The following is a 23,085-nucleotide window of genomic DNA, read 5'->3' as shown; positions in this document are numbered from 1 at the left end:
GATTTAAATCAATTCTTTTGGAAACAATGAGCCCTCAACCGAATATTCTGTTCAAATCCAAGTTGATCAAATATATTTCGATCGGCAATTTTCATGTACAAGATGCAGCCAAAATCGAAATTTTTATATAATTGACAAATTTGGTGCTTTTGAAAGAAGCAAACTTTGTCAGGACGCAGCCATTTTCTATACAAATGAAGGAGATCTACAGTACGGATTAAATCAATTCTTTTGGCAACACTGATTCCTAAATCGAATATTCTGTTCAGATCCAAGTTGATCAAATATACTTCGAATGGCAATTTTCATGTACAGGATGCAGCCAAAATCGAAATTTTTATATAATTGACAAGTTTGATGCTTCTATGCAAAGCAGGCTTTGTCAGGACGCAGCCATTTTTTTTACAATTCGAAAAGAGCTACAGAAATTATTTTTATCAATTCTTTTGGCAACAATGAGCTCTTTATCGAATATTCTGTTCAGACCATAATGAACCAACACATTTCGGATGGTAATTTCCATCTACAGGAGGCAGCCACATTCGGAATTTTCAAATAATTGACAATTTGACGCTTTGGGAAGGAGCAGACATTGTCAGGACGCAGTCATTTTTTATGCAATTGATGGGATACCCAGACAGGAAAAATCGCCCGAAATCGGCCCGATTTTTGTCCGTTCATCTGCTCGATCGGTCCGAAATCGTATAAGAAATCGGGCCGAGTTTAGTAGAAAATCGTGCGAAAATGAAACACTTTTTCGGACGACGATAAGTTTTTTCAACCAGTTCGAGCAGATCAAATGTCAAAACAAGCGAACCGTTTTCGGACCGAAACCTAATGGTTTTCGAACCGTTTCTGGGCCGATTGCCATAGCGTCCATCCGAAAAAAGGACCGATATCGGACCGAAACCGAACGAATTTTCGAACCGATTCTGGGTCGATTGCCATAGCCTCTATCCGAAAAAAAGAACCGATTTCGGACCGAATCCGAACGATTTTTCGAACCGATTCTGGGCCGATTGCCATAGCATCCATCTGTAAAAAAGGACCGATTTCGGACCGAAACAGAACGGTTTTTCGAACCGTTTCTGGGCCAATTAGCATTGTTGCCATTCATTTAGGTTTTTCGGTTTTGTTACAAAAAGCTAGATTTTTATTTCATTAGTTTATTTTTTAGTTTTTGTTCTTCTAATACATTCGTTTGCTGCCTCTTCGACTATAAAACATTGCGATGTTTGGCGCAAGCTTATTCAATCGAATGGTTGGCAGCAATTTTGTGCATCTGTTCGCCTCGCATGACAATTCGAAATTTGCTTGGATCAGTTTTGCTACACAAAATTTCAACTCGCCGAGGCCTCTTAAACTGTTTGTCGTCCTGAACAACTTTGAACGGCCACAGAACACCTGATTCTAATCTTCATCGCCCATTTTGACTGACCGAAGATCATATTCGCTGGAAACGATGCATAATCGTCGTCACCATCTTCCGCTTCTTAATCGGTAATGGCACAAGAAGAGGTATAAGCAGCGGCTGATACGATGTGTTGGGCGAACATTCCTGGTGGGATGGAAGGAATGGTGGTGGCCTTCGGAACTGCAATAGAAAATTTCATATTAATCGATGATGGCTGAACGGCTGGTAGGGAAATGTATTCTATACCGGAAATTGTTGATGCAACCACTGAGGGAATGACTGCGTCGGAACCGTTTCCAGCACCAGATGACGGCTCTTCATTGGTCGTGGCGCTACTGGGTTTCCTTTTTTTTAAATTAATTTGCTCTATTCATTGTTGGGAGTGGTAAAAAATATATATTCCATACAATCTACCTAGAGTTCTTTTAGAATGGGGCCTTCGAAGAGCAGTTTGTGAATATTTCGATAGAATCTGAAAGATTAAAAATAAAGATAAAAATGTTAACAAAAACGTTTCAAAAAAGTCTTCACGTAAAAAGGAGCACCAGAATTTCTCTTTATTCGATTCTTCGTCGGCCAAATCGATAGCACTCCGACTTTACCTAATTTTCTCAAATTAATGGATTTTTCTATTTGTTTTTCATATTTTGTATGAGATGTCTATTAAATATTAACAAACATTATAATGACAAATTGTGAGAACACATTATTGGCGTCAATATTGAACAATATTAATATTGACAGGCATCAATGTCCTGATTTCTATTCTAGCAATAGTAAGATCTGATGGTTCGTCAATTTCTCTTTCTCTTCCATTACTTATCATAACTACCTTCAGAGTACACAGCCAAGGAATTTAGGTCGAACTTTTTTCTTGTGTGCTTCATAGTGTAGGTTAGGCAGGCCGCGGTATCTGTTTGTCTGATGCTGTTGAAACACTCGACGATTTTAATGATTTGGTTGGTACGTTTATATTGGCAGTTTCATCTCATGTGAATACTTGTCCCGCTTTTCAATCTGGAACCCATCGAATTGATGCAGCCGAACGTTGCCCGTAAAATTTTTTTCTGTTGACTGAAACTGAAATGAAAGAAAAACGAATATGACATCGATTAATAGGTAGCATGTCGTTTAACTTACATAACATTAAAAAAAACTTGTTCAATAAAATTCCTTTCGATGATCTCACTGACCAATACTGATCTTAAATAGAATCACTCAAATTACCAGTCATCGTTCCGGAGCTGAACGTTGGTGCACCAATTGTTGTTATAGCACATGCAGTGGTAGCAGTCGAACTTGTTTTCCTAGTAGGTTGAGATCCCGATTTTTTCACAACTTCATCATTATCCGAGAAAATACGGAGGAATATTGATTGAAGTAGTTGATATACTTGGTCTAGCTGCGGTTTCGTACCCTCCGAAATTTTCGAAAAGGTAGACTCAATTTACGAAATTGGTTGACAAGATACTAGTTTTTCAACACCTCCGTAATCAAAGTTTTGGGCTAGCTTTGATGCTTCTGTTGCTGTTGCTACTGGGCTTTTTTGTTGATGACCTTGTTCTGTACCACCGGAGGTTTATTTCGATGGTAAATCACGGTAAATCATCTTCAAATTTATTTTATTGAATTTTTCTTAATGTATTTTCCTCGCATTTACATCTTTGACGTTGCATGTTAAAAGTTACGGCTATAAAAATGGCTACCAGAATCATTCTGCAGATTAGTATCATTGCTTATGGCAACTAAAAAAACTCCCGGGTGATCGAATCGAAATGTGGGTTTAGTTTTTTTCTGCCAAAACGCTTTTTGAGGGATTCATCTTCCGACAAAAGTATAGTGCATGCATCTTTTTCTGTAAATGAAAAAAAAATTACTAAATTTGAATAGCAATTGTTGATGCATAAATTGAACATACCACTGGACCGACCAAGCGGTGGAGGCTACGATGTAGGCACGTGAAGGACATCCATACCAGAGCTATTAATTGTACGGTGGGTGATCGGTAGGGAAGCTATGACTGGGCCCAAATATAGTTTCACCCACTTTCTCGACGAATGCATTCACTGACCGTGTCTGTGGCATCGCTATCGCGACAAGGTAACAACTCGTCAGTGAAAGTGGAAAATCGTTATTTATTTACTTCAACATCATCTGGAGCTGTCATCAAATTACTAGAATTCCTTTAGCTAATCTCTACAAAGCTGGAATGAATAGAATAGAATGAATAGATGATCTATGATCAAAACGAATTATTTAAAAATTACCTACGTAATCGAACTCATAGTCATCAGCAACAGCTGCTTGGTTGGGACAAACTTCGGAGTCAAAGAGTTCGGTAAACCTGGAAAATTAAATAAGATGTAAAATAATTACAAAATCGATAACTTGATTTAAAAATTTGATTTGAAAAAAATTGAAGTTAATTTTTTTGTTAGATTTTTTTCATTTTAAGTTCATTTTTTCCCTTTAGTAGGTTTTGGTTAAGCTCATTGGTGCTTGTTATTTTGAATGTTTGTGCTTAATTTAAAAAAGTAGAACAGGTACTTAATAAAAAAAAAAAATAATTCTCAAATACCTACGAAAAATTTCTCAATTCTTAAGAATGACTCAATGTTTTTTTTAAACTAGATTCATAATCATGATACCTATTTATAGGTTTATCATAACCCATCTAAGCATAATTGGTCGAGATTCGACCAGGCTGGACTAAGCACCATAAGAAAATTGATACAACAGTCGCTGCTAGATCAAAACAGCGAGTTTGATTGACCTGAAAAAACTTCTAGGATTATGAACTACTAATTGCACTTATTTGAATTTATAGTGTTTGTCTGTACAAGAAAATAGTTGTACGTAAAGCTCAAGCTAACTTTTGCAATACTTGCTTACTTTTTACTATTGCAATACTTGCTTACTATTTACTATTGCAATACTTGCTTACTATTTACTATTGCAATACTTGCTTACTATTTACTATTGCGTAAAGCTTAATGCTATTAGCGTTCATTTCGGTCTGGTCGAACTCCGAAAAATTAGGAGTACATGTATTTAAAAAGTTTCAATATAAAGCATAAGAATAACTGAAATAGCTAATCGTTAATTTAAAGTTATATTTTTAAGTTTTAATTTTTAAATTTTTACTCTTGATTATACGCCTGAGTTAAAAAGATTATTGATAATTATCATTTCTCTGATTCTGACTATGGTTCTCAGAGCTAATTTAATGAATAAGTAATCTGAATCTGTGTTTTTCATGTTGCATCCTGATCCTCTTAGTTGAATTTAAATTGACAAAAAAAATTTTGGTATTGATCTTTTGATTATAAAAAAAATCTATCGAAAATAATAAATAAAAAATTGGAAAACTTACCATTATAAGTAACCTTTCGCTCTTTTACGTCCATCATCGAATCGACATCGTCCGATTTAGCTGTTTGTAGAAATCCCAAAAGCGATGAGTTAAAAAAAAGTCATGTTGAACGGACGATTCTTTTTATGTGCAATTATCCTGCAGATTGATACTGGCATCGATGGCAATCTCCTGAGGCTAAAACGTCTTCACATGCATTGCGAGGAATCCACGGTATACAATGAATACACACAGGACCACAGCATTCGTCCGTCTTAGCGCCCCTTTTATTATGTTGCATCTAGTGGATCCAATTACAACTGCTGCACTTCACTAAAAAAAATAGCTTTAGGACAAATACTGAAATAATGTAATAAATAGCAAAAAATATTATTACAAGAGCTTTGATTACCTGTTATCGTCCTCATACGCAGCAACTCGTTCTCAGCTCTAGTATTCCTCTAAATCTGTAGCTTTCATTCTATGATCACATCGAACGGGAGTAAGACTGTTTGTACCTATTGTCTGAACTTAGGATTTAGCACAGCCTATTGTTGCAGATTGTGGGGGCGCGGTCTCGCATAGTCGACCCGAAATTGGATCCGGCCACCGAAGGTTTCGACGACGCAGCAGGTGAAAAACCGATGCTGATACTGCTGTTGCAGTTGCTGCTGACACCAACAGTTTTTGCTGCTTTTAAGCTAATAGTTGAGTGACGGTGTTGAACTTCCCATTATGTCGGCTGGAAGTGGAGGATTCACGAAGACTTTGTTCTAATCCACCGGGATTACCGTCAAGTTCACCGCTTTTCCAGTTTGGCGAGACTGCTGAAGAAGGCATTAGCTATTGCTTAGTGCAACCACTAATGAAAACAGCTTCACTGGAAATAGTTAGGGGGTGTTTTTTTTTTAATTGTTCCTTAATGGTTAATAGTAAATAAGAACTTACCAAACGGAAACGGGGCCAGTTTTATGTTTGATTTTCTCTTCTTCTGTTGTGCGCGTTTTTTTTTGCATTAAAATGATGGACCGGCAAAGTCGACCATATACCCCATACGACTTCATACGTTAACATCATGGAACTGCAAGCGCAAGAGATCTGAGAAGGCAAAATCATTAATTATTTTTATGGTAAAATTTTACGATCGGAAAATATAACTTCATTTGATCTATTTGAAAAAAAAACCGCTGAACATAGAAATTCAAATAATTTTACTTTTGCATGCTGGCCTGGGTGTTGCTGGGGAACTCTGAGACCGGTTCGAAATTCAGCTTTTAACTATTCCCCAACGATTCCACCATGTTACTAAGCCAATATGTGTCACTTTTTTGAGTTTTTGACAAAATAAGATTTTTCATTTTCACCTGAGGTGTACCGCGACCTTAACCGATGAAAATGATCGGTTCAGAGGATATTCAAATGCAATCAATCAAACATTTTCAAAATTCGAATCTAGATTGGATCAACAAGAATTAAAATTTTAATCTTGAAAAAGATATTTTTTTTTACATCGGTACTTACCTTGCTTTCCACTTTTAAGTATCACGCCAAAAACTAATTAAAAGTCATCCAAGTGAAGCGACCACCTCTGAGTGGGTCCGGATGAAATTCCACCAAAGCTTTTACCCACGGGACATTTCCTTGGAAGCTTTGTTTGCATGAGCCGATGTTTACTGTGGGGACGATAATGGGTTAGAAAATTATATATGTAAATAAAACTTGATTGTTTAGAATTCAATCAATCTTAACATACCTTGCTTATTATTAAATTATCGCCGGACAATGGTTTTTTTTACTACAGCGCTCAAAATGTTTCTGAACAAAAACAGCGGAAACATTCACAACACAACAATCACGCACCAAAACGAAACACGCGCCCAGATTGCTGCAATTGAAAACTGCTCGTGTTTCGTTTTGTTCATAGCAGCACTGCAAAAAATATCGTCGGTTTTCGAGCAATCGAGCAGGCGGATGGAAATCGAGCCGATAATAGATCGAATTCTAACCGCTAGAATTCGAGTGCTGGCATCTCTGTTTTGTAATCGGCCCGATTGAGCAAACCTTCCTGACAGGGTAGCTACAGAATTAATTTGCTAAAGTCTAAATCGAAATTCCGTTCAGATCCAAGTTGACCAAAAACATGTGGGATGGTAATTTTCATCTACAGGACCCAGCCACAATCGGAATTAAGAAAAAAAAATGACAAATTTAACGCTTTTGGACGAAGCAGAAATTGTAAGGACGCAGCTATTTTCTATACAATTGATGAAAGGCTACAGCAACAATTTGTATAAATTATTTTGGCAACAATGAGCTCTAAATCGATTATTCTGTTCAGATCCAAGTTGACCAAAAACATTTCGGATGGCAATTTTAATGTATAGAACCCAGCCACAACCGAAATTTTGAAATAATTGACAAACGCGACGCTTTTTAGAAGGAGCAGACGGGGAGAGCAACACTATTGGATTATATCAATTCTGTTAGCAACAATGAGGTCTAAATCGAACATTCCGTTCAGATCCAAGCCGACCAAACAATTCGGATGGCAGCCACAATCGGAATTTAGAAAAATACTGACAAGTTTAACGCATTTGGACGAAGCAGACATTGTCAGGACGCAGCCATTTTAAATACAATCGAGGGAGAGCTACAGAATCAATTTGTATCGATTCTTCTGGCAACAATGAGCTCTAAATCGATTATTCTGTTCAGATTCATGATGACCAAACACATTTTGGAAGGCAATTTTCATCTACAGGACGAAGCCACAATCGGAATTCAGAAAAATACTGACAAATTTAACGCTTTTGGACGAAGCAGACATTGTCAGGACGCAGCCATTTTCTAAACAATTGAGGGAGATTTACAGAATCAATTTGTATCAATGCTATTGGCAACAATGAGCTTAGAGCACATTGTTTGCTCATTGAGAATCGATTATTCTGTTTAGATCCATGATGACCAAAAACATTTGGGATTGTAATTTTCATCTACAGGATGCAGCCCCAATCGGAATATTGTAATAATTGACTAATTTGACGCTTTTGGAAGGGGCAGACATTGTCAGGACGCAGCCATTTTCTATACAATTGAGGGAGAGCTACAGAATGAATTTGTATCAATCCTTTTGGCAACAGCGAGCTCTAAATCGAACATTCTGTTCAGATCCAAGTTGACCAAAAACATTTCGGATGGCAATTTTAATGTATAGAACCCAGCCACAACCGAAATTTTGAAATAATTGACAAACGCGACGCTTTTTAGAAGGAGCAGACGGGGAGAGCAACACTATTGGATTATATCAATTCTGTTAGCAACAATGAGGTCTAAATCGAACATTCCGTTCAGATCCAAGCCGACCAAACAATTCGGATGGCAGCCACAATCGGAATTTAGAAAAATACTGACAAGTTTAACGCATTTGGACGAAGCAGACATTGTCAGGACGCAGCCATTTTAAATACAATCGAGGGAGAGCTACAGAATCAATTTGTATCGATTCTTCTGACAACAATGAGCTCTAAATCGATTATTCTGTTCAGATTCATGATGACCAAACACATTTCGGATGGTAACTTCCATCTACAGAACGCAGCTACAATCCGAATTTTGAAATAATTGACAAATTTTACGGTTTTGGAAGGAGCAGACATTGTTAGGAGGAAGCAATTTGCTATACAATTAAATAAGAGCTGCAGAATTAATTTATATCAATTCTTTTGGCAACAATGAACTATAAATCGAATTTTTCTGATCCGATCCATGATAATTTATTACATTTCGGACGCCAATTTTCATCTATAGGACCCAGCCACATTCGGATTTTTGAAATAGTTGACAAATTTGACGCTTTTGGAAGGAGCAGACATTGTCAGGGTGCAGCCATTTTCAATGCAATTGGAGGCGAGCTACAGAAATAATGTGTATCAATTGTTTTGGCAACAATGAGATTTAAATCAAACATTCTGTTAAGATCCAATTTGACCAAAAACATATCGGATGGCAATTTTCTTCTAAAGGACGCAGCCAAAATCGAACTTTTTGAAATAGTTGACTAATTTGACGCTTTTGGAAGAAGCAGACATTGTCAGTACGCAGCCATTTTCTAAAGAATTTAGGGAGAGCTACAGAATTGATTTGTATTAATTCTTTTGGCAACAATGAGCTCTTATTCGATTATTCTGTTTAGATCCAAGTTGATCAAAAACATTTCGGAGGGTAATTTTCATCTACAGGACGCAGCCACAATCGGAATTTTAAAATAATTGACAAATCCGACGCTTTTGGAAAAAGCAAACATTTAGTGGTATGAATAAGGTTTAGCAATTGCTTCGGTAGCTTTTACTTTGCTCGAAATCAATCAAAACAAAAGTCCAAAGCATTTGCTTAGTTTGGTATGAATAAACATTTGCTTAACGGATTAGTTCCGATCGGAGTACGAAAAACACGTGCTTCGATCCATCCATGTATCATTGTATAGATCAATGCAAAGTCAGCCTATCGACTTTGCTTCTTCTAGACAATAATACGATGTGGGACAAATGGTCTTGTGCGGCAAGAAGTTTTCTCAAATCACGCTCTTGGCTCATTTTCAACACCTTTCATGCTTCCTAATCTAATCTATCCGTCTATAATTTTCATTACTTTCATTTGAAATTCTTCCTATTAGAATGTATAATTCACCGAAATGCCATTAATCATTAAACTAAAATCATTATTACAATTTATATCTTACTTTGAGCCAATTGAGACTTCTTCCACTATAGCCGGATTTTTTTTAATTTGAAATATTTACTAATTCATTTGTTTATTTTCATCTTAGACGAATGATTTTATACAACGACAGGAGTATGAAAAAAGTTGGGTTATCACTTCGACTTTTCTTTATCCATGTTGAAAATACCTTTTTGAATTGTTTCGAAGTGAAATATTGCTAATTTGATAATTTCATGACGTTATTCAAGATTTTTTATTAAAGTCTGCTACCGAGCATGCTTAGAAAATAAAGCAATTGCTATGAGGTTTGTCGAGCAATTGCTTAAGATTTGAGCTTTTTTCATACCAAGCTAGCTTGTTCTAAAAGTAAAAGCTCCTGACAGAGAAAACAGTTGTCAAGAAAAACTTTATTCATAACAACCGAAGCAATTGCTTTAAGCGACTGCTCGATTTAGTTTAGCAAAAGCAATTACTAAGTTTTTTTCATTCCACTCATTATCAGGACGCAGCCATTTTCCATACAATTGAGGGAGAGCTACAGTTTTGATTTATATCCATTCTTTTGGCAACGTTAAGGTCTAAATCGAACATTCCGTTCAGATCCAAGTTGACCAAAAACATTTCGGATGGCAATTTTCATGTACAGGACGCAGCCACAACAGAGATTTGGAAAAAACTGATAAGTATGACGCTTTTGGAAGGAGCAGACATGTACAGGACCCAGCCATTTTCTATACAATTAAAGGGGAGCTACAGTATTGATTTATATCAATTCTTTCAACAACGTTGAGCTTTAAATCCAACATTCCGTTTGAATCCAAGCTGACCAAAAGCATATCGGATGGTAATTTTCATGTACCAGACGCCGCCGCAATCGGAATTTTGAAATAATTGTCAAATTTGAAGGTTTAGGAAGAATCAGACAGTGTTAGGACTCATCCATTTTCTATACAATTGCAGAAGAGCTACAGAACTGATTTGTATCAATCCTTTTTGCAAAGTTAAGTCTTAATCGAACATTCTGTTCAGATCCAATTTGGCCAAAAACATTTCGGATGGTAATTTTTATCTACAGGACGCAGTCACAATCGGACATTCTCAGGAAGCAGCCATTTTCTATACAATTGATGGGATAGCTACAGAATTGATATGTGTCAATTCTTTTTGCAACGCTAAAGTCTAAATCGAACATTCCGTTCAGATCCAAGTTGACCAAAAACAATTCGAAAGGTAATTTTCATGTACAGACTTACTTACTTAATGATCCCGCGCCGATCCTCCGGTGCATAGGGCCGTGGTAAAAGACCTCCACTGTTGACGATCCGGAGCCAGCGTCTTCACCTGGTCCCAGTCAAGATTCTCGTCGACAGTTCGGATTTCAGCGGCTAGGCTTCGCCGCCACGAATTTCTGGGTCTGCCTCTTCTTCGATGACCTTCTGGATTCCAATCTAGCGCCTCTCTGCAAATCTCGTTTTCATCTCTTCGCAGCGTGTGCCCAATCCATCTCCACTTACGTTCCCGAATCTCGATTTCCAGCGCCTTTTGATGACACCGGCGATGTAGTTCCTCATTCGAGATCCAGTTGCCAGGCCACCAAGCGCGGATGATATTCCGCAGGCAGCGGTTTACAAATACTTGCAGTTTTCGCGTCGTTACCGCATATGTGCACCAAGTTTCGCACCCGTACAGCAATACGGATTTGACGTTTGAGTTGAAGATTCGGATTTTTGTTCGTAGAGAGATCTGGCGTGACCGCCAGATGTTTCGGAGAGTCGCAAACGCAAATCGGGCCTTTCTGATCCGTGTTTCGATGTCTTTTCTGGTACCACCATCAGGCGTAATCTGGCTACCAAGATACTGGAAGCACTCCACTTTCTCAACTTGTTGCCCAGCTACCATGAAACTGGAGGGATTTCCTGTGTTGATCTCCATCGACTTGGTCTTTCCGACATTGACTTTGAGACCTGCTGCCTTGGAACTTTCGGTGAGGTCGTCGAGTTTGCTCTGCATATCTGGTTGTGTTTGAGCGAGCAAAACAATATCGTCAGCCAGGTCAAGGTCGTTCAGTTGCTCCATTGTTGAAGGATTCCACGGCAATCCTCGGTTCGGTGCACAGTCAATCGATCCAATCAGAATCTCATCCATTACGATAAGAAAAAGTAGCGGTGATAGAATACATCCTTGTCTCACTCCAGCAGTTACCGGGATTGGTTCGGACAAGACACCGTCGTGCAAGACCTTGCACGAAAATGCCTCATACTGTGCTTCGATGAGATGGACTAGTTTCTCTGGGACCCCTCGTCGCCTTAGAGCCGCCCAGATGTTTTCATGGTTAAGTCGGTCGAATGCTTTTTCGAAATCAACGAACACCAGCAGAAGAGAGTCCTGGAATTCGTTGATTTGTTCCAGTATGATTCGTAGCGTTGTGATGTGGTCCACACATGATCGTCCGGATCGGAATCCAGCTTGTTGCCGTCGGAGTGTAGCGTCTATTTTCTCCTGGATCCTGTTCAGAATCACTTTGCAGAGTACTTTGAGGGTTGTACAGATCAACGTTATGCCTCGCCAGTTACCGCACTCTGTCAGGTCTCCTTTCTTCGGGACCTTTACGAGGATACCCTGCATCCAGTCGGCCGGGAATGTTGCAGTATCCCAGATGTCAGCGAAAAGACGGTGCAACATTTGTGCTGATAGGGCAGGGTCGGCTTTCAGCATTTCAGCAGGGATGCAATCGATCCCAGGTGCTTTGTTGGATTTCATGTTTTTGATTGCCGCTTCTATTTCAGCCAGCGAAGGCGCTTCCGAGTTGACGCCATTTATGCGACTTACTGTTGGCGCTTCGAGCTGCAGATTCTGTTGGCCATCGCTATTCGTGACTCGGAAGAGTTGTTCGAAGTGCTCAGTCCATCGTTTGAGCTGATCTGTTCGATCGGTCAATAACTGACCTGCTCGGTCTTTTAGCGGCATTCTTGCATTAGTCCTTGCACCAGTGAGGCGGCGAGAAATGTCATAAAGTAATCGGATATCTCCATTGGCGGCGGCTCTTTCTCCCTCTTCGGCTAGGGAGTTTCATGTACAGAACGCAGCCACAATTGGAATTTAGAAAAAAAAAAATGACAAATTCAACGCTTTTGGAAGGCAGACATTATCAGAAAGCAACCATGTTCTATACAATTGAGGAAGAGCTACAGTATCAATTTGTATCAATTCTTTTTGCAACAATGAGCTCTAAATCGATTACGAGTAGACCAAAAACATTTCGGATGGTAATTTTCGTCTACAGGACGCAGCCACAATCGGAATTTTGCAAAAATTGGTAATTTGACGATATTGGAAGGAGCAGACATTGTCAGGACGCAGCCATTTTCTATACAATTGATGGGATAGCTACAGAATTGATTTGCGTCAATTCTTTTTGCAACGTTGAGCTTTAAATCGAACATTCCGTTCCGATCCAAGTTGACCAAAAACATTTCGGATGGTAATTTTCATCTACAAGACGCAGGCACAATAGGAATTTTGAAATAGTTGACAATTTGACGCTTTTGGAAGGAGCAGACATTGTCAGGACGCAGTCATTTTATATACAATTTAGGGAGAGCTTCAGAATTAATTTTTATCAATTCTTTGGCAACAATGAGATCTAAGTCAATCCAAGTTGACCAAAAACATTTCGGATGGCAATTTTCATCTACAGAACGCCGCCACAATCCGAATTTAGAAAAAAAAAAATGACAAATTTGATGCTTTTGAACGAAGCAGACATTGTCAGGACGCGGCCCTTTTTTATACAATTGTGGGATAGCTACAAAATATTTTTGCGACAATTCTTTTTGCAACGTTGAGCTCTAATCGAACATTCCGTTAATATCCAAGTTGACCAAAAACATTTTAGATGGCAATTTTTATGTAGAGGACGAAGCCACAAACGAAATTTTGAAATAGTTGACTAATTTGACGCTTTTGGAAGAAGCAGATGGGGAGAGCTACAGTATTGGATTATATCAATTTTTTGGCAAGAGTGAGGTCTAAATCGAACATTCCGTTCAAATCCAAGTTGACCAAACACATCCAGATGGCAGCCACAATCGGAATTTAGAAAAAAAAACTGACAAGTTCAACGCTTTTGGACGAAGCAGACATTGTCAGGACGCAGCCATTTTCTATACTATTGAGGGAGAGCTACATAATCAATTTGTATCAATTCTTTTGGCAACAATGAGCTCTAAATCGATAATTCTGTTCAGATCCATGATGACCAAAAACATTTCGGATGGTAATTTCCATCTACAGGACGCAGCCACAATCCGAATTTTGAAATAATTGACAAATTTGACGGTTTTGGAAGAAGCAAACATTGTCAGGACGCAGCCATTTTTCATACAATTGAGGGATAGCTACAGAATTGATTTGCGTCAATTCTTTTGCAACGTTGAGCTCTCAATCGAACATTCCGTTCAGATCCACTTTAACCAAAAATATTTCGGATGGTTATTTTCATCTGCAGGACGCAGCCAAAATAATCGACAATTTGACGCTTTTGGAAGGAGCAGACATTGTCAGGACGCAGCCATTTTTTATACAAATAAAGGAGAGCTACAGAATTGATGTGCGTCAATTCTTCTGGCAACAATGAGCTCTAAATCGAATATTCTGTTCAGATCCATGATGACCAAACACATTTCGGATGGTAATTTTCAACTACAGGACGCAGCCAAAATAATCGACAATTTGACGCTTTTGGAAGGAGCAGACATTGTCAGGACGCAGCCATTTTCTATACAATTGAGGGATAGCTACAGTATTGATTTGTATCCATTCTTTTGGCAACGTTAAGGTCTAAATCGAACATTCCGTTCAGATCCAAGTTGACCAAAAACATTTCGGATGGCAATTTTCATCTACAGGACGCAGCCACAATCGAAATTTCAAAATAAGCGACAAGTTGACGCTTTTGGAAGAAGCATGGTCAGGACGCAGCCAGTTTCTATACAAATGAAGGAAGCTACAGACTTGATTTTTATCAATTCTCTTGGCAACAATGAGCTCTAAATCGAATAATCTGTTCAGATTTACGATGACCAAACACATTTCGGATGCCACAGTTGGAATTTTGAAATAATTGACAAGTTCGACGGTTTTAAAAGAAACAGACATTGTCAGGACGCAGCCATTTTCTATACAATTGAGGGATAGCTACAGAATGAATTTGTATCAATCCTTTTAGCAACAGCGAGCTCTAAATCGAACATTCCGTTCAGATCCAAGTTGACCAAAAACATTTCGGATGGCAATTTTTGGAATTTTGATACAAATTGAACAAATTTGACGCTTTTGGAAGAAGCAGACCTTTTCAATACGCACCCATTTTCTATAGAATTGAGGGATAGCTACAGAATAAATTTGCGTCAATTCTTTTTCAACGTTGAGCACTAAATCAAACATTTCGTTCAGATCCAAGTTAACCAATCACATTTAAGATGGCGATTTTTATGTATAGGACGAAACCACAACCGAATTTTGAAATAATTGACTAATTTGACGCTTTTGGAAGAAGCAGACGGGGAGAGCTAGAGTATTGGATTATATCAATTCTTTTGGCAACAATGAGATCTAAATCGAACATTCCGTTCAGAACCAAGTCGACCAATCACATTCGGATGGCAGCCACAATCGGAATTTAGAAAAATACTGACAAGTTTAACGCATTTGGACGAAGCAGACATTGTCAGGACGCAGCCATTTTCTATACAATTGAGGCACTTAGGATCAGAGGGGTGCAAGTGATTTTTTATCAAAACTGAGATAAACTGTTTTTTGGATAGTTAAAGTATAGATTAACATTCTGTAGAAGACACAGGTCAAAAGAAAAATTATTTCGATATTTTTAAGCTATTTATAAAAAAACGTGTCAATGAAAATCCTGTTTCGTTTGGTGTCAGAAGGGTGCAAGTGCACTTGCACCCTTCTGACACCAAAGGATTATTCTTTTAGGCTAATTTCATTAGAACGTATACATTTTTGTCAGTTGAAAACAACATCATCTAGCTCCTACTAGGATTTTCTACTGGTTCTGACCAGGATAATCCAAAGTCCTCAGATAGAGAAGTGATGAAAATAGATTCAGGTGTAACTTCGTCGGCATGAAAATTTCATTGTTATGTATACAAAAAATTCTAAAATATTTTTTTTTATGGCAAATTTAGCCAAGGCTAATAGGGATAAAAGGCAAACACAAAAGGCACTTAACAATAATTTTTTGGCAAATATATCTAAGAAAAACCTCTCGGATGAAAGCTCAGAGGATTCAGAGTTTTCGACAGGCTCTGATCATGATGTCACATACTATCCCACGGAACAAAATGAAACTTCGAAAAGTTCAGATGGGTCGTTGCGACAGGTAGTTTATAAAAAATTACATTAAGTCTTTAAGGAATATTTACATAACTGTTTAGGAAAGAGGCCTGGTATAATTAGACGAAAAAAAGAAAAATTAAACATCCACGGTTCTTCTGGAGAATCAGAAGTTGCTGCTGCTGCAGTTGCTTGCGAGAATGCGTCCATTCCTGGAGAGTCAACTGGCCATTCATCAAGACCCCAAAAACGCCAACGAAATCAGGCAGTCTGGAAACTCATCTTGCGAAAAAAGCTACGAAACCAAGGGGAAGCGTACGTTGGTTCTACCGGAAAAAGCGACCAGCTAAACAGTTAATTTCAATGAATGAACACATATGCAGGTATTCTTGTGTATCCATTAAGGAAAAAAAGAGATTGAAAGTTTTCAACAAATTCTGGGAATTAGGAAATTCCAAACCTCGTTCATTATAAGTTGCATAGAAATTTGAAGCCCGGAAACGCAGAAAATTAAATGTGTGAACAAAAACAAAACATCTAGTATTGCGGAAATTGCACCTATTTAGACTCCTGTGCAAATAATTTCCACGCAGAAATATTTTCGCACTGACGCACACATAAACAACCCGTGTCAGTTTTTCAAATCAGCCGTTGCTCGCTTCTGATTTTCGAATTGTATTTCGAAACGGCATAATCGTTATTGTTTTGGCGAAAATTATTATGAAATGCGAAACAAGGAGTTTAATAACGAAAATTTACCCATCAACAAATGAAAAGAAACGAACAGAAAACAGATTGCATTCTGTACATTCGGGTACAAGAATGTAAGTGGAACAAATAAATCATGCATTTCGGGCGTTTTTCGAATTACTGAAAAATTAGCCAAAAAATTATGGATTCCCTGACAATTTTTACTGACACACCAGTCGCAATTGTTTTTAATTCAATTTTATCCAAAGATGTAAAGAATATCGATATGTGTCATTGTCTATGTATAGGTCTGGGAGCAGATTTTACTGCGCGCAAATTATTTGCATGGGGGTCTAAATAGGTGCAATCTGCGCAGTTTGTTAAAAACGGCAACGGTGCGTATGAAAGTTGATTTTTTGGTAGAAATAATTTGAAGTAACTGAACTCTGATGTTGGTCCTTTTTTCATATAGTCCCTTTTCAACTTTTAGCACATGATAGTTTATATAAAGAATGTGATGGTGTTAGTGAGTGCGGAATTGTTATCTGTCAAATCAGATTCTCTCAATAGTCTAAAAATTCATGCAATTGACAATATCGTACTGAAAATACTCGTTACATACAGGTTCCAAAAGGATGCTATCATATTGTTTGGAGTCAGAGGGGTGCAAGTGTCATTCTTGGGATCAGAAGGGTGAAGTGAAAAATGTCAATAAAAGAAGTTCGCCGTTTTAACATAAATATCGCAAAAACTTTGGTTTTTCTTACAGAATCGTTCATTTTAGACCTCATGAGACACACTCCATCGAAAATTTAGTAGAAAAATTGATTCGATAATTTTGATTTAGAAAAAAAAAACTTTGAGGCCCGTTTTCTCGAAATCATCATTTCGGCACTTGCACCCCTCTGATCCTAAGCGCCTCAATTGTTTTATGCTGATTCTGAATGTCATATCTAGTATGAATTTTTAATTTGATGTCTGAATCTTAATTCTGAATGCAAAGGCAAAATTTTAATATGTATTCCGATTTTTAATTCTGAATTTTAATCCGAAGTCTGAACTTGGAATCTTTTTTTTCGAAAATTAAACAAATATCTTAAGAATTCATATTTAGATTTCATTTACATTCATCTCATTCTAATCTGAATCTGAATCCTGGAAATGAAATCTGAATTCGAATCTGATTCGTTAATCAAAATCTCATTTCTCAATCTAAATCCTTTTCTATGAATCTTAATGTTAATTCTGAATGTCAGGTCTGTACAGAAATCTAAATTGGAAAGCTTATTTTTTTTAAAAAAGGATTTATTAGTTTTGAAACCGCTTAGTTTTAATGCCGCTTAAAAAAACGTTAAAATTTCAATTTTCCTACTACCAGCACATGTGCTTTGTCCGGTAAAAATGAACTCTGGATGGTTATTAAAAGCAACCCCTGTCCATATGGTGTTTGAAATCAACCTCGGCAAAGTTTGATGAAAAAAATGATATCAGATCTGATTTCTGAAACTGAATTATGAATCTGGATTCTGAACCTTAATCCTGATTTGAAACTTTTCTCAAACATAATTCTGTCTCACTTAAAAAAGGTTTAAAAAGCGAGGTTGCGTATATGAGGATTTGACACTCGAGCCAATCAAACCAAAACCCAACAACAACAACAAAAAGCGTGGCTCAGAAAAAATCTTCTAATCATTTCCCTTCCATGCATTTTTTCTGTGCGGATGCGCTGTTTTGCCGACACCCGGCTCTCTGAAGGGAAAGATGCGGTTATGATTGACTTGCCCAAAGCCGCCATTTGCTGTATTGAAAAGCAATGAAAAAGGAGAAATCAAAAAAGAGCCAGAAAATATCGGCGGGACCGACACACCGCAAACCGGCCAAGGCACCAGAAAGGTGCAACTGAGTTTTACCATCAACATATTTCAAAGTGGTCAAGTTTGAGAGCCACAATTCTCGACGCTCATTGCTGGTCAAGTGGTTAACCCTCTGAATTCTCATGATAGATGTCGTGGGATCGATTCTCGGCTTATAAATGAACTTTTTGTCAAATTTTCGATCGCCTATGTAATTAATTTAGCGATTGCTGGCTGCTGCTGCTGAGCAAATGGCTACCTTTTTTGGAGCCAACGTAAGCACGATATGTTCTATGGAATAGAATTTTTTTAAACAATTTTGTTTTTTTTTGGTTTTGAAATATGCCCTACAGGAAAAAAATGCAATTTTTTGATACTAAATTCATCAAAATCGTGAAACCTAGAATAGGAGTTAATGTGCTAAAAACGTTTTTATGGAACATACAAATTGGCGGATATCATCGTAACTCGTCGAGCTGAGTCGATTGGTACCTATAAAGTGGGGTCTTGGACCCTTAATTAATGATATTCCCAACTGACCGTTCGCTATGCCTTTCTGTCGAGCTGAGTCGATTGGTATATACCTATAAAGTGGAGTCTTGGGCCCATAATTAATGATATCCCCAACGGACCGTTCGCTATGCCTTTCTGTAAGAAAGCCAAAAAAGGTCATCACTTAGAGCGAAATTTCCGTTACTTTTACGTAGCCAGATTTTTATTTCGCAAGTTCCCTGATTTTTGAAAATATATGTTGGCAACCCTGCATACAAGATTAACTCATGGTCATTTAATGGAAGGTGCAACAGTAAATCTTTGCTCGACTTGTAATGGTACAAATGATGTGAAACATGTTTTGTTAGAATGCCGTAAATATGATAATGAAAGGTGTGAATTTAATTTAAACGGCTCATTGCAGTTCGTACTAGGAAATGATAGGGAAACAATAGAAAATCTGCTGGGTTTCCTACAAAAAACTAATTTATTACTTGAAATTTCCCTCACTGCTTGAAGAAGGTAGGCTGATTTACCTGGCTCGAGTTTAAATTTCTAATTGAAAGAAAAAGATTCGCATATTGGAATTTATTGCATATTGTACTTTGTGGAGATAGAATTTTGAAAACCGATCAATAGCGTGAATCGGGACAGTTTTTCGAGTACATATATTCCTAACATTCTGTATTATGAGCACTTCCAGCTCCTGGTTAGTTTTATTGATTTTTTTAGAATTATTTGTGATAAAATATCTTTTGAGAGAATTTCTGCCATGATATTTGCTTGTCTGGCATCACTTTTTAGTTTCAGAGGAAATATTTCAACAAGCTTGAAATGTGTCGGCCTTGGCCTTAACTTCACATAAGTGGATTTCATCCATTACGGTCATTTTTCCTCAGCCTTTGCTGGAATATTTTTGGAAGATTCATCTGTTCTTGCTGACTCGGTAAAAGCCAATCCTCCCCAACGATCAGGCATCAGCAGGAAATACCTGAAATAAAAAAAAAAAGAAACACCAATTATTATATTTAATTCACATGTTCAGTTACACTAATTCTCGTTTTTCATCAAATGGTATTCGTTCGACAGGATACAAAAATACACCTTGCGATTTTTTCGATTATATTGTTTTCAGATGAACTTAGAAACTTACTTACACCGAAATCTGTGGAAGTCACATTTCTAAACATTTAAATAGCATTCGATCGAAAACGAGAAAAGAGTGTTTAATATTCCTATGTGTACGGCTTTTTCAAATATCTACCTGTTCATAGCTTCTCTGAATCGATTTTTATACATTTTGGGCGAAATAACAGTAGGAAGTTTTCCATGTCCACCCATTATTACCGATTGTTTTAGCATTGATTCAACTTTTTTATCAAGCGTGAATGTGCGGATGTAATCTAAAAAATAATAAGCGATATGAAGAAAGTTAGCAATTACATTTTTCTATATTTAGTTAAACATTGATACCATTCCCAAGTATCAATTTTAGTTTTATAAGAAACTGAAAGGGTACTTCAAGGCTTCGTTATAAAACAACGATTAGTTATATAAACCCCATTAAAACATTTTTAAAACACCTATAAGAGTGAAAAGGCCCACCTATAGAGTGCTCGTCCTAAGTACCTTATAAGGCAAAACCCTTTTGAGTCTATATTGTTATATATATACAACAATATAGACTCAAAAGGGGTTTGCCGCAGAAACCAGATACCCAGACTCACCACTGAAGGTTGATTTTGGCGCTTGTTCCGCAGCGCTATCTATTATTCAAAATTCCTTTTGGTGGTGTGGAAAAGCATTGAAATCGATATATAAGTTTAATTACAGCGAAATTATTTCTTATTTACTGGCAGCGGTTAAGGAACATTAAAATGACCCTTATTCAAAATTAAGGTACACCGGGGTAAGTGGGGACGCGGGGTAAGTGGGGACGGTGGCTATTACAACAATACTGTTAACTATTTTTTCAAACTTTTAATGCAGAATGTTAAATTTACTTGTAATCTATCCAATAACTGTAAAAGAGATACGGTTCCGACAATAACGGATGTTTACGGTGACTTTTCGTTAATTTTCTATTTTTAACTACGATGTGGAGTTGATGTGCATCTTTTTCAATCGCAAATTTCTCGTAAACTAGCTGGCTTTTGACGAAAACTCTACATTGCAACAATCCTTACATTAGAAACAACCAGTTAGAAAAAGAAACGACGATTTAAAATTAAGAAAAAATAGTTTATTTTAAAAAAATTAAAATGTTGTCTCCAAACCCTACCTGGGGTAAGTGGGGACGGCTTTATATATACTTGATGTTTACAAATTTTTTCAATTTTCTATCCTTCATTCAATACATTTTAGCTTTATTAAGCATTCGGATCATGAAAAGTTGGGAAAAGTACTTATGTTTTCTGGAATAAGCATATATTTTCGATAAATTCGGATCTCGTGTGTTGCAACATAAATTACACATAATTATCACTACCATGCACTTTTTTTCAAAATTTTGGACGGTTCGAGCAATAAAGTAACGTATTCAACCAAAAAAACACAAAGTTGTTGAAAATTTCCTGAGAAATCAAAGGGAAAATATACCGTCCCCACTTACCCCATAAAGCGGGGTAAGTGAAGACACCAGCAGTCCATAACAATTCACATGATAACTTTTTTCGCTTTTCGTTTATCAAGCTCATCTCTTCAGCATTAGTAAACAACAAGTTCATCATCACATTGAACGCGATTTTATCAAAATTGATCCACTGCTGATTTTTTAATGATTTTTCAAAGTTGAACTATACGAAAAACCGTCCCCACTTACCCCGGTGTACCTTATAGTTTTTTTTAAAGAATGGATTCAGTTAGTAAACTAATTACTTTCGCAATATGGTTTTGAATCAAAGAATTTGATTGAATGTCAAAGTTGAAAAAATTTCGGAAGCATTGAGAAATGGATTTGAAACATACATTTTGAAATATTCCAAATTCAGTGCAGTTTTTCAACACTCTCTTGCTCTCGTGTACGGATTAAGATGCAGAGCAATAATTAATGAGCACGATGACATCAGTTAAACACTCATTTTGCGGAACCCCTAAAACTTGTAGATTCGACCCGTTATTGGGAACGTCCACTATCTGTCAAATAATGGGTCATTTGGAAGGGACAATATTACACTTGTTTTTGGAAAGCATGAGTACGCTTAAAAACGTGTAGTCTTTGATCTTGTCAAAATTTCGGCAGTCATTTGAGAATTGAAAACGGTCGATGAAACAAATTAGGCGGATAGATTGCAGTAAGTATTTCAATATCTTTACATATAATTGTTTATTGAAAATAACGAAATATTTATTACATTCATTCTGTTGTGTTGTGAGCCTACTTGGTTGAATGATTCAACTGAATCAAAGCAATCGAAAGATTCCTTTTAATTCAACCACGGTAAATGAAAACTTCATATACCAGTATTTCGATAGCAACTTACTACCAACCTAGAGATTACAATGTTCAAATAAGCTTAATAATAATAATTTTTCTTTACATTTACCAAGTCAGGTTCTTCGGTGCCTGTTACCGTAAAAACCTTTTTTCAGCTGCTGTTTTGACATAGTTAAGTCTATATTCTCATAATGTTTATTATAACTATACATTAAACAATTAACAGGACTATATTTTCCATAATCAGTTCGAGTAGAGGTTATAATGAAAAGATTTCTTGTTCTTAAATGACGGCAAGGACAATAAAAGTTTAATTGATTTAGTAGATAAGCAGACTGTACGCGCTGATTAATTATGTCATTTACAAAACAGATTGCAGCAAACTCTCTTCTTACACTTAATGTTTCCATGTTTATAAGCAGGCAACGTGATTCATAGCTAGGTAATTGGTTCTGAGACCATCCTAAATTTCGTAAAGCGAATAGAACAAATTGTTTCTGGACTGATTCCAAACGGTTTTTATGTAAAATTTGGAAAGGCGACCACACAATGCTACAATACTCAAGAATAGATCTAACATAAGCTGTGTACAATGTTTTTATTGTGTATGGGTCTTTAAAATTATAACTGAAACGTTTTATAAATGCTAACATACCGTTTGATTTCTGGATTATTGAGTTATAGTGATCTACAAAGGTAAGTTTTGAGTCCAATATAACTCCAAGGTCTCTAATCTTGTTGACTCTCTCGACAGGATCATCTCCCAATTTGACAA

The 23,085-nt window shown here is 37.1% G+C and overlaps 1 protein-coding gene and 1 long non-coding RNA gene across 11 annotated transcripts in view; both read right to left on the bottom strand.

Annotated features, from left to right (window-relative positions):
* Positions 1-676: 676 nt before the first annotated feature.
* Positions 677-12,039, bottom strand: LOC129757084 (uncharacterized). 6 transcript variants are annotated; one of them, XR_008739608.1, is made up of 9 exons: positions 6,288-12,039; positions 5,715-5,864; positions 5,179-5,646; positions 4,788-5,112; positions 3,682-3,758; positions 3,333-3,618; positions 2,555-3,269; positions 1,661-2,494; positions 677-1,594 (listed from the first exon to the last, which is right to left on the bottom strand). It is a non-coding gene; the product is annotated as an uncharacterized LOC129757084 (long non-coding RNA). The 6 variants fall into 6 exon arrangements; XR_008739611.1 differs by having other exon boundaries at positions 5,715-6,439; positions 6,520-12,039; XR_008739612.1 differs by having other exon boundaries at positions 1,661-1,886; positions 2,247-2,494; positions 5,715-12,037.
* A 7,018-nt stretch (positions 12,040-19,057) lies between these two features.
* Positions 19,058-23,085, bottom strand: part of LOC129754241 (putative 1-phosphatidylinositol 3-phosphate 5-kinase) — a 303,435-nt gene continuing 299,407 nt past the window's right edge. For 3 of the 5 annotated variants that reach the window (XM_055750189.1, XM_055750183.1, XM_055750188.1), the window contains exons 10-11: positions 20,139-20,277; positions 19,058-19,865 (exon numbers count right to left, since the gene is read on the bottom strand). In XM_055750189.1, the coding sequence (XP_055606164.1) occupies positions 19,760-19,865; positions 20,139-20,277 (245 nt within the window). In that variant the 3' untranslated portion in view covers positions 19,058-19,759. The remainder of the gene's footprint in view (positions 19,866-20,138; positions 20,278-23,085) is intronic. The other 2 variants (XM_055750187.1, XM_055750179.1) reach the window with 2 other exon arrangements.

This window comes from Uranotaenia lowii, chromosome 3 (genome assembly GCF_029784155.1).
Source record: "Uranotaenia lowii strain MFRU-FL chromosome 3, ASM2978415v1, whole genome shotgun sequence".
In the NCBI taxonomy this organism is placed as follows: Eukaryota; Metazoa; Arthropoda; class Insecta; order Diptera; family Culicidae; genus Uranotaenia; species Uranotaenia lowii.
The sequence above is the reverse complement of the archived record's forward strand: the minus strand, read 5'-3'. Positions and strand labels throughout refer to the sequence as shown.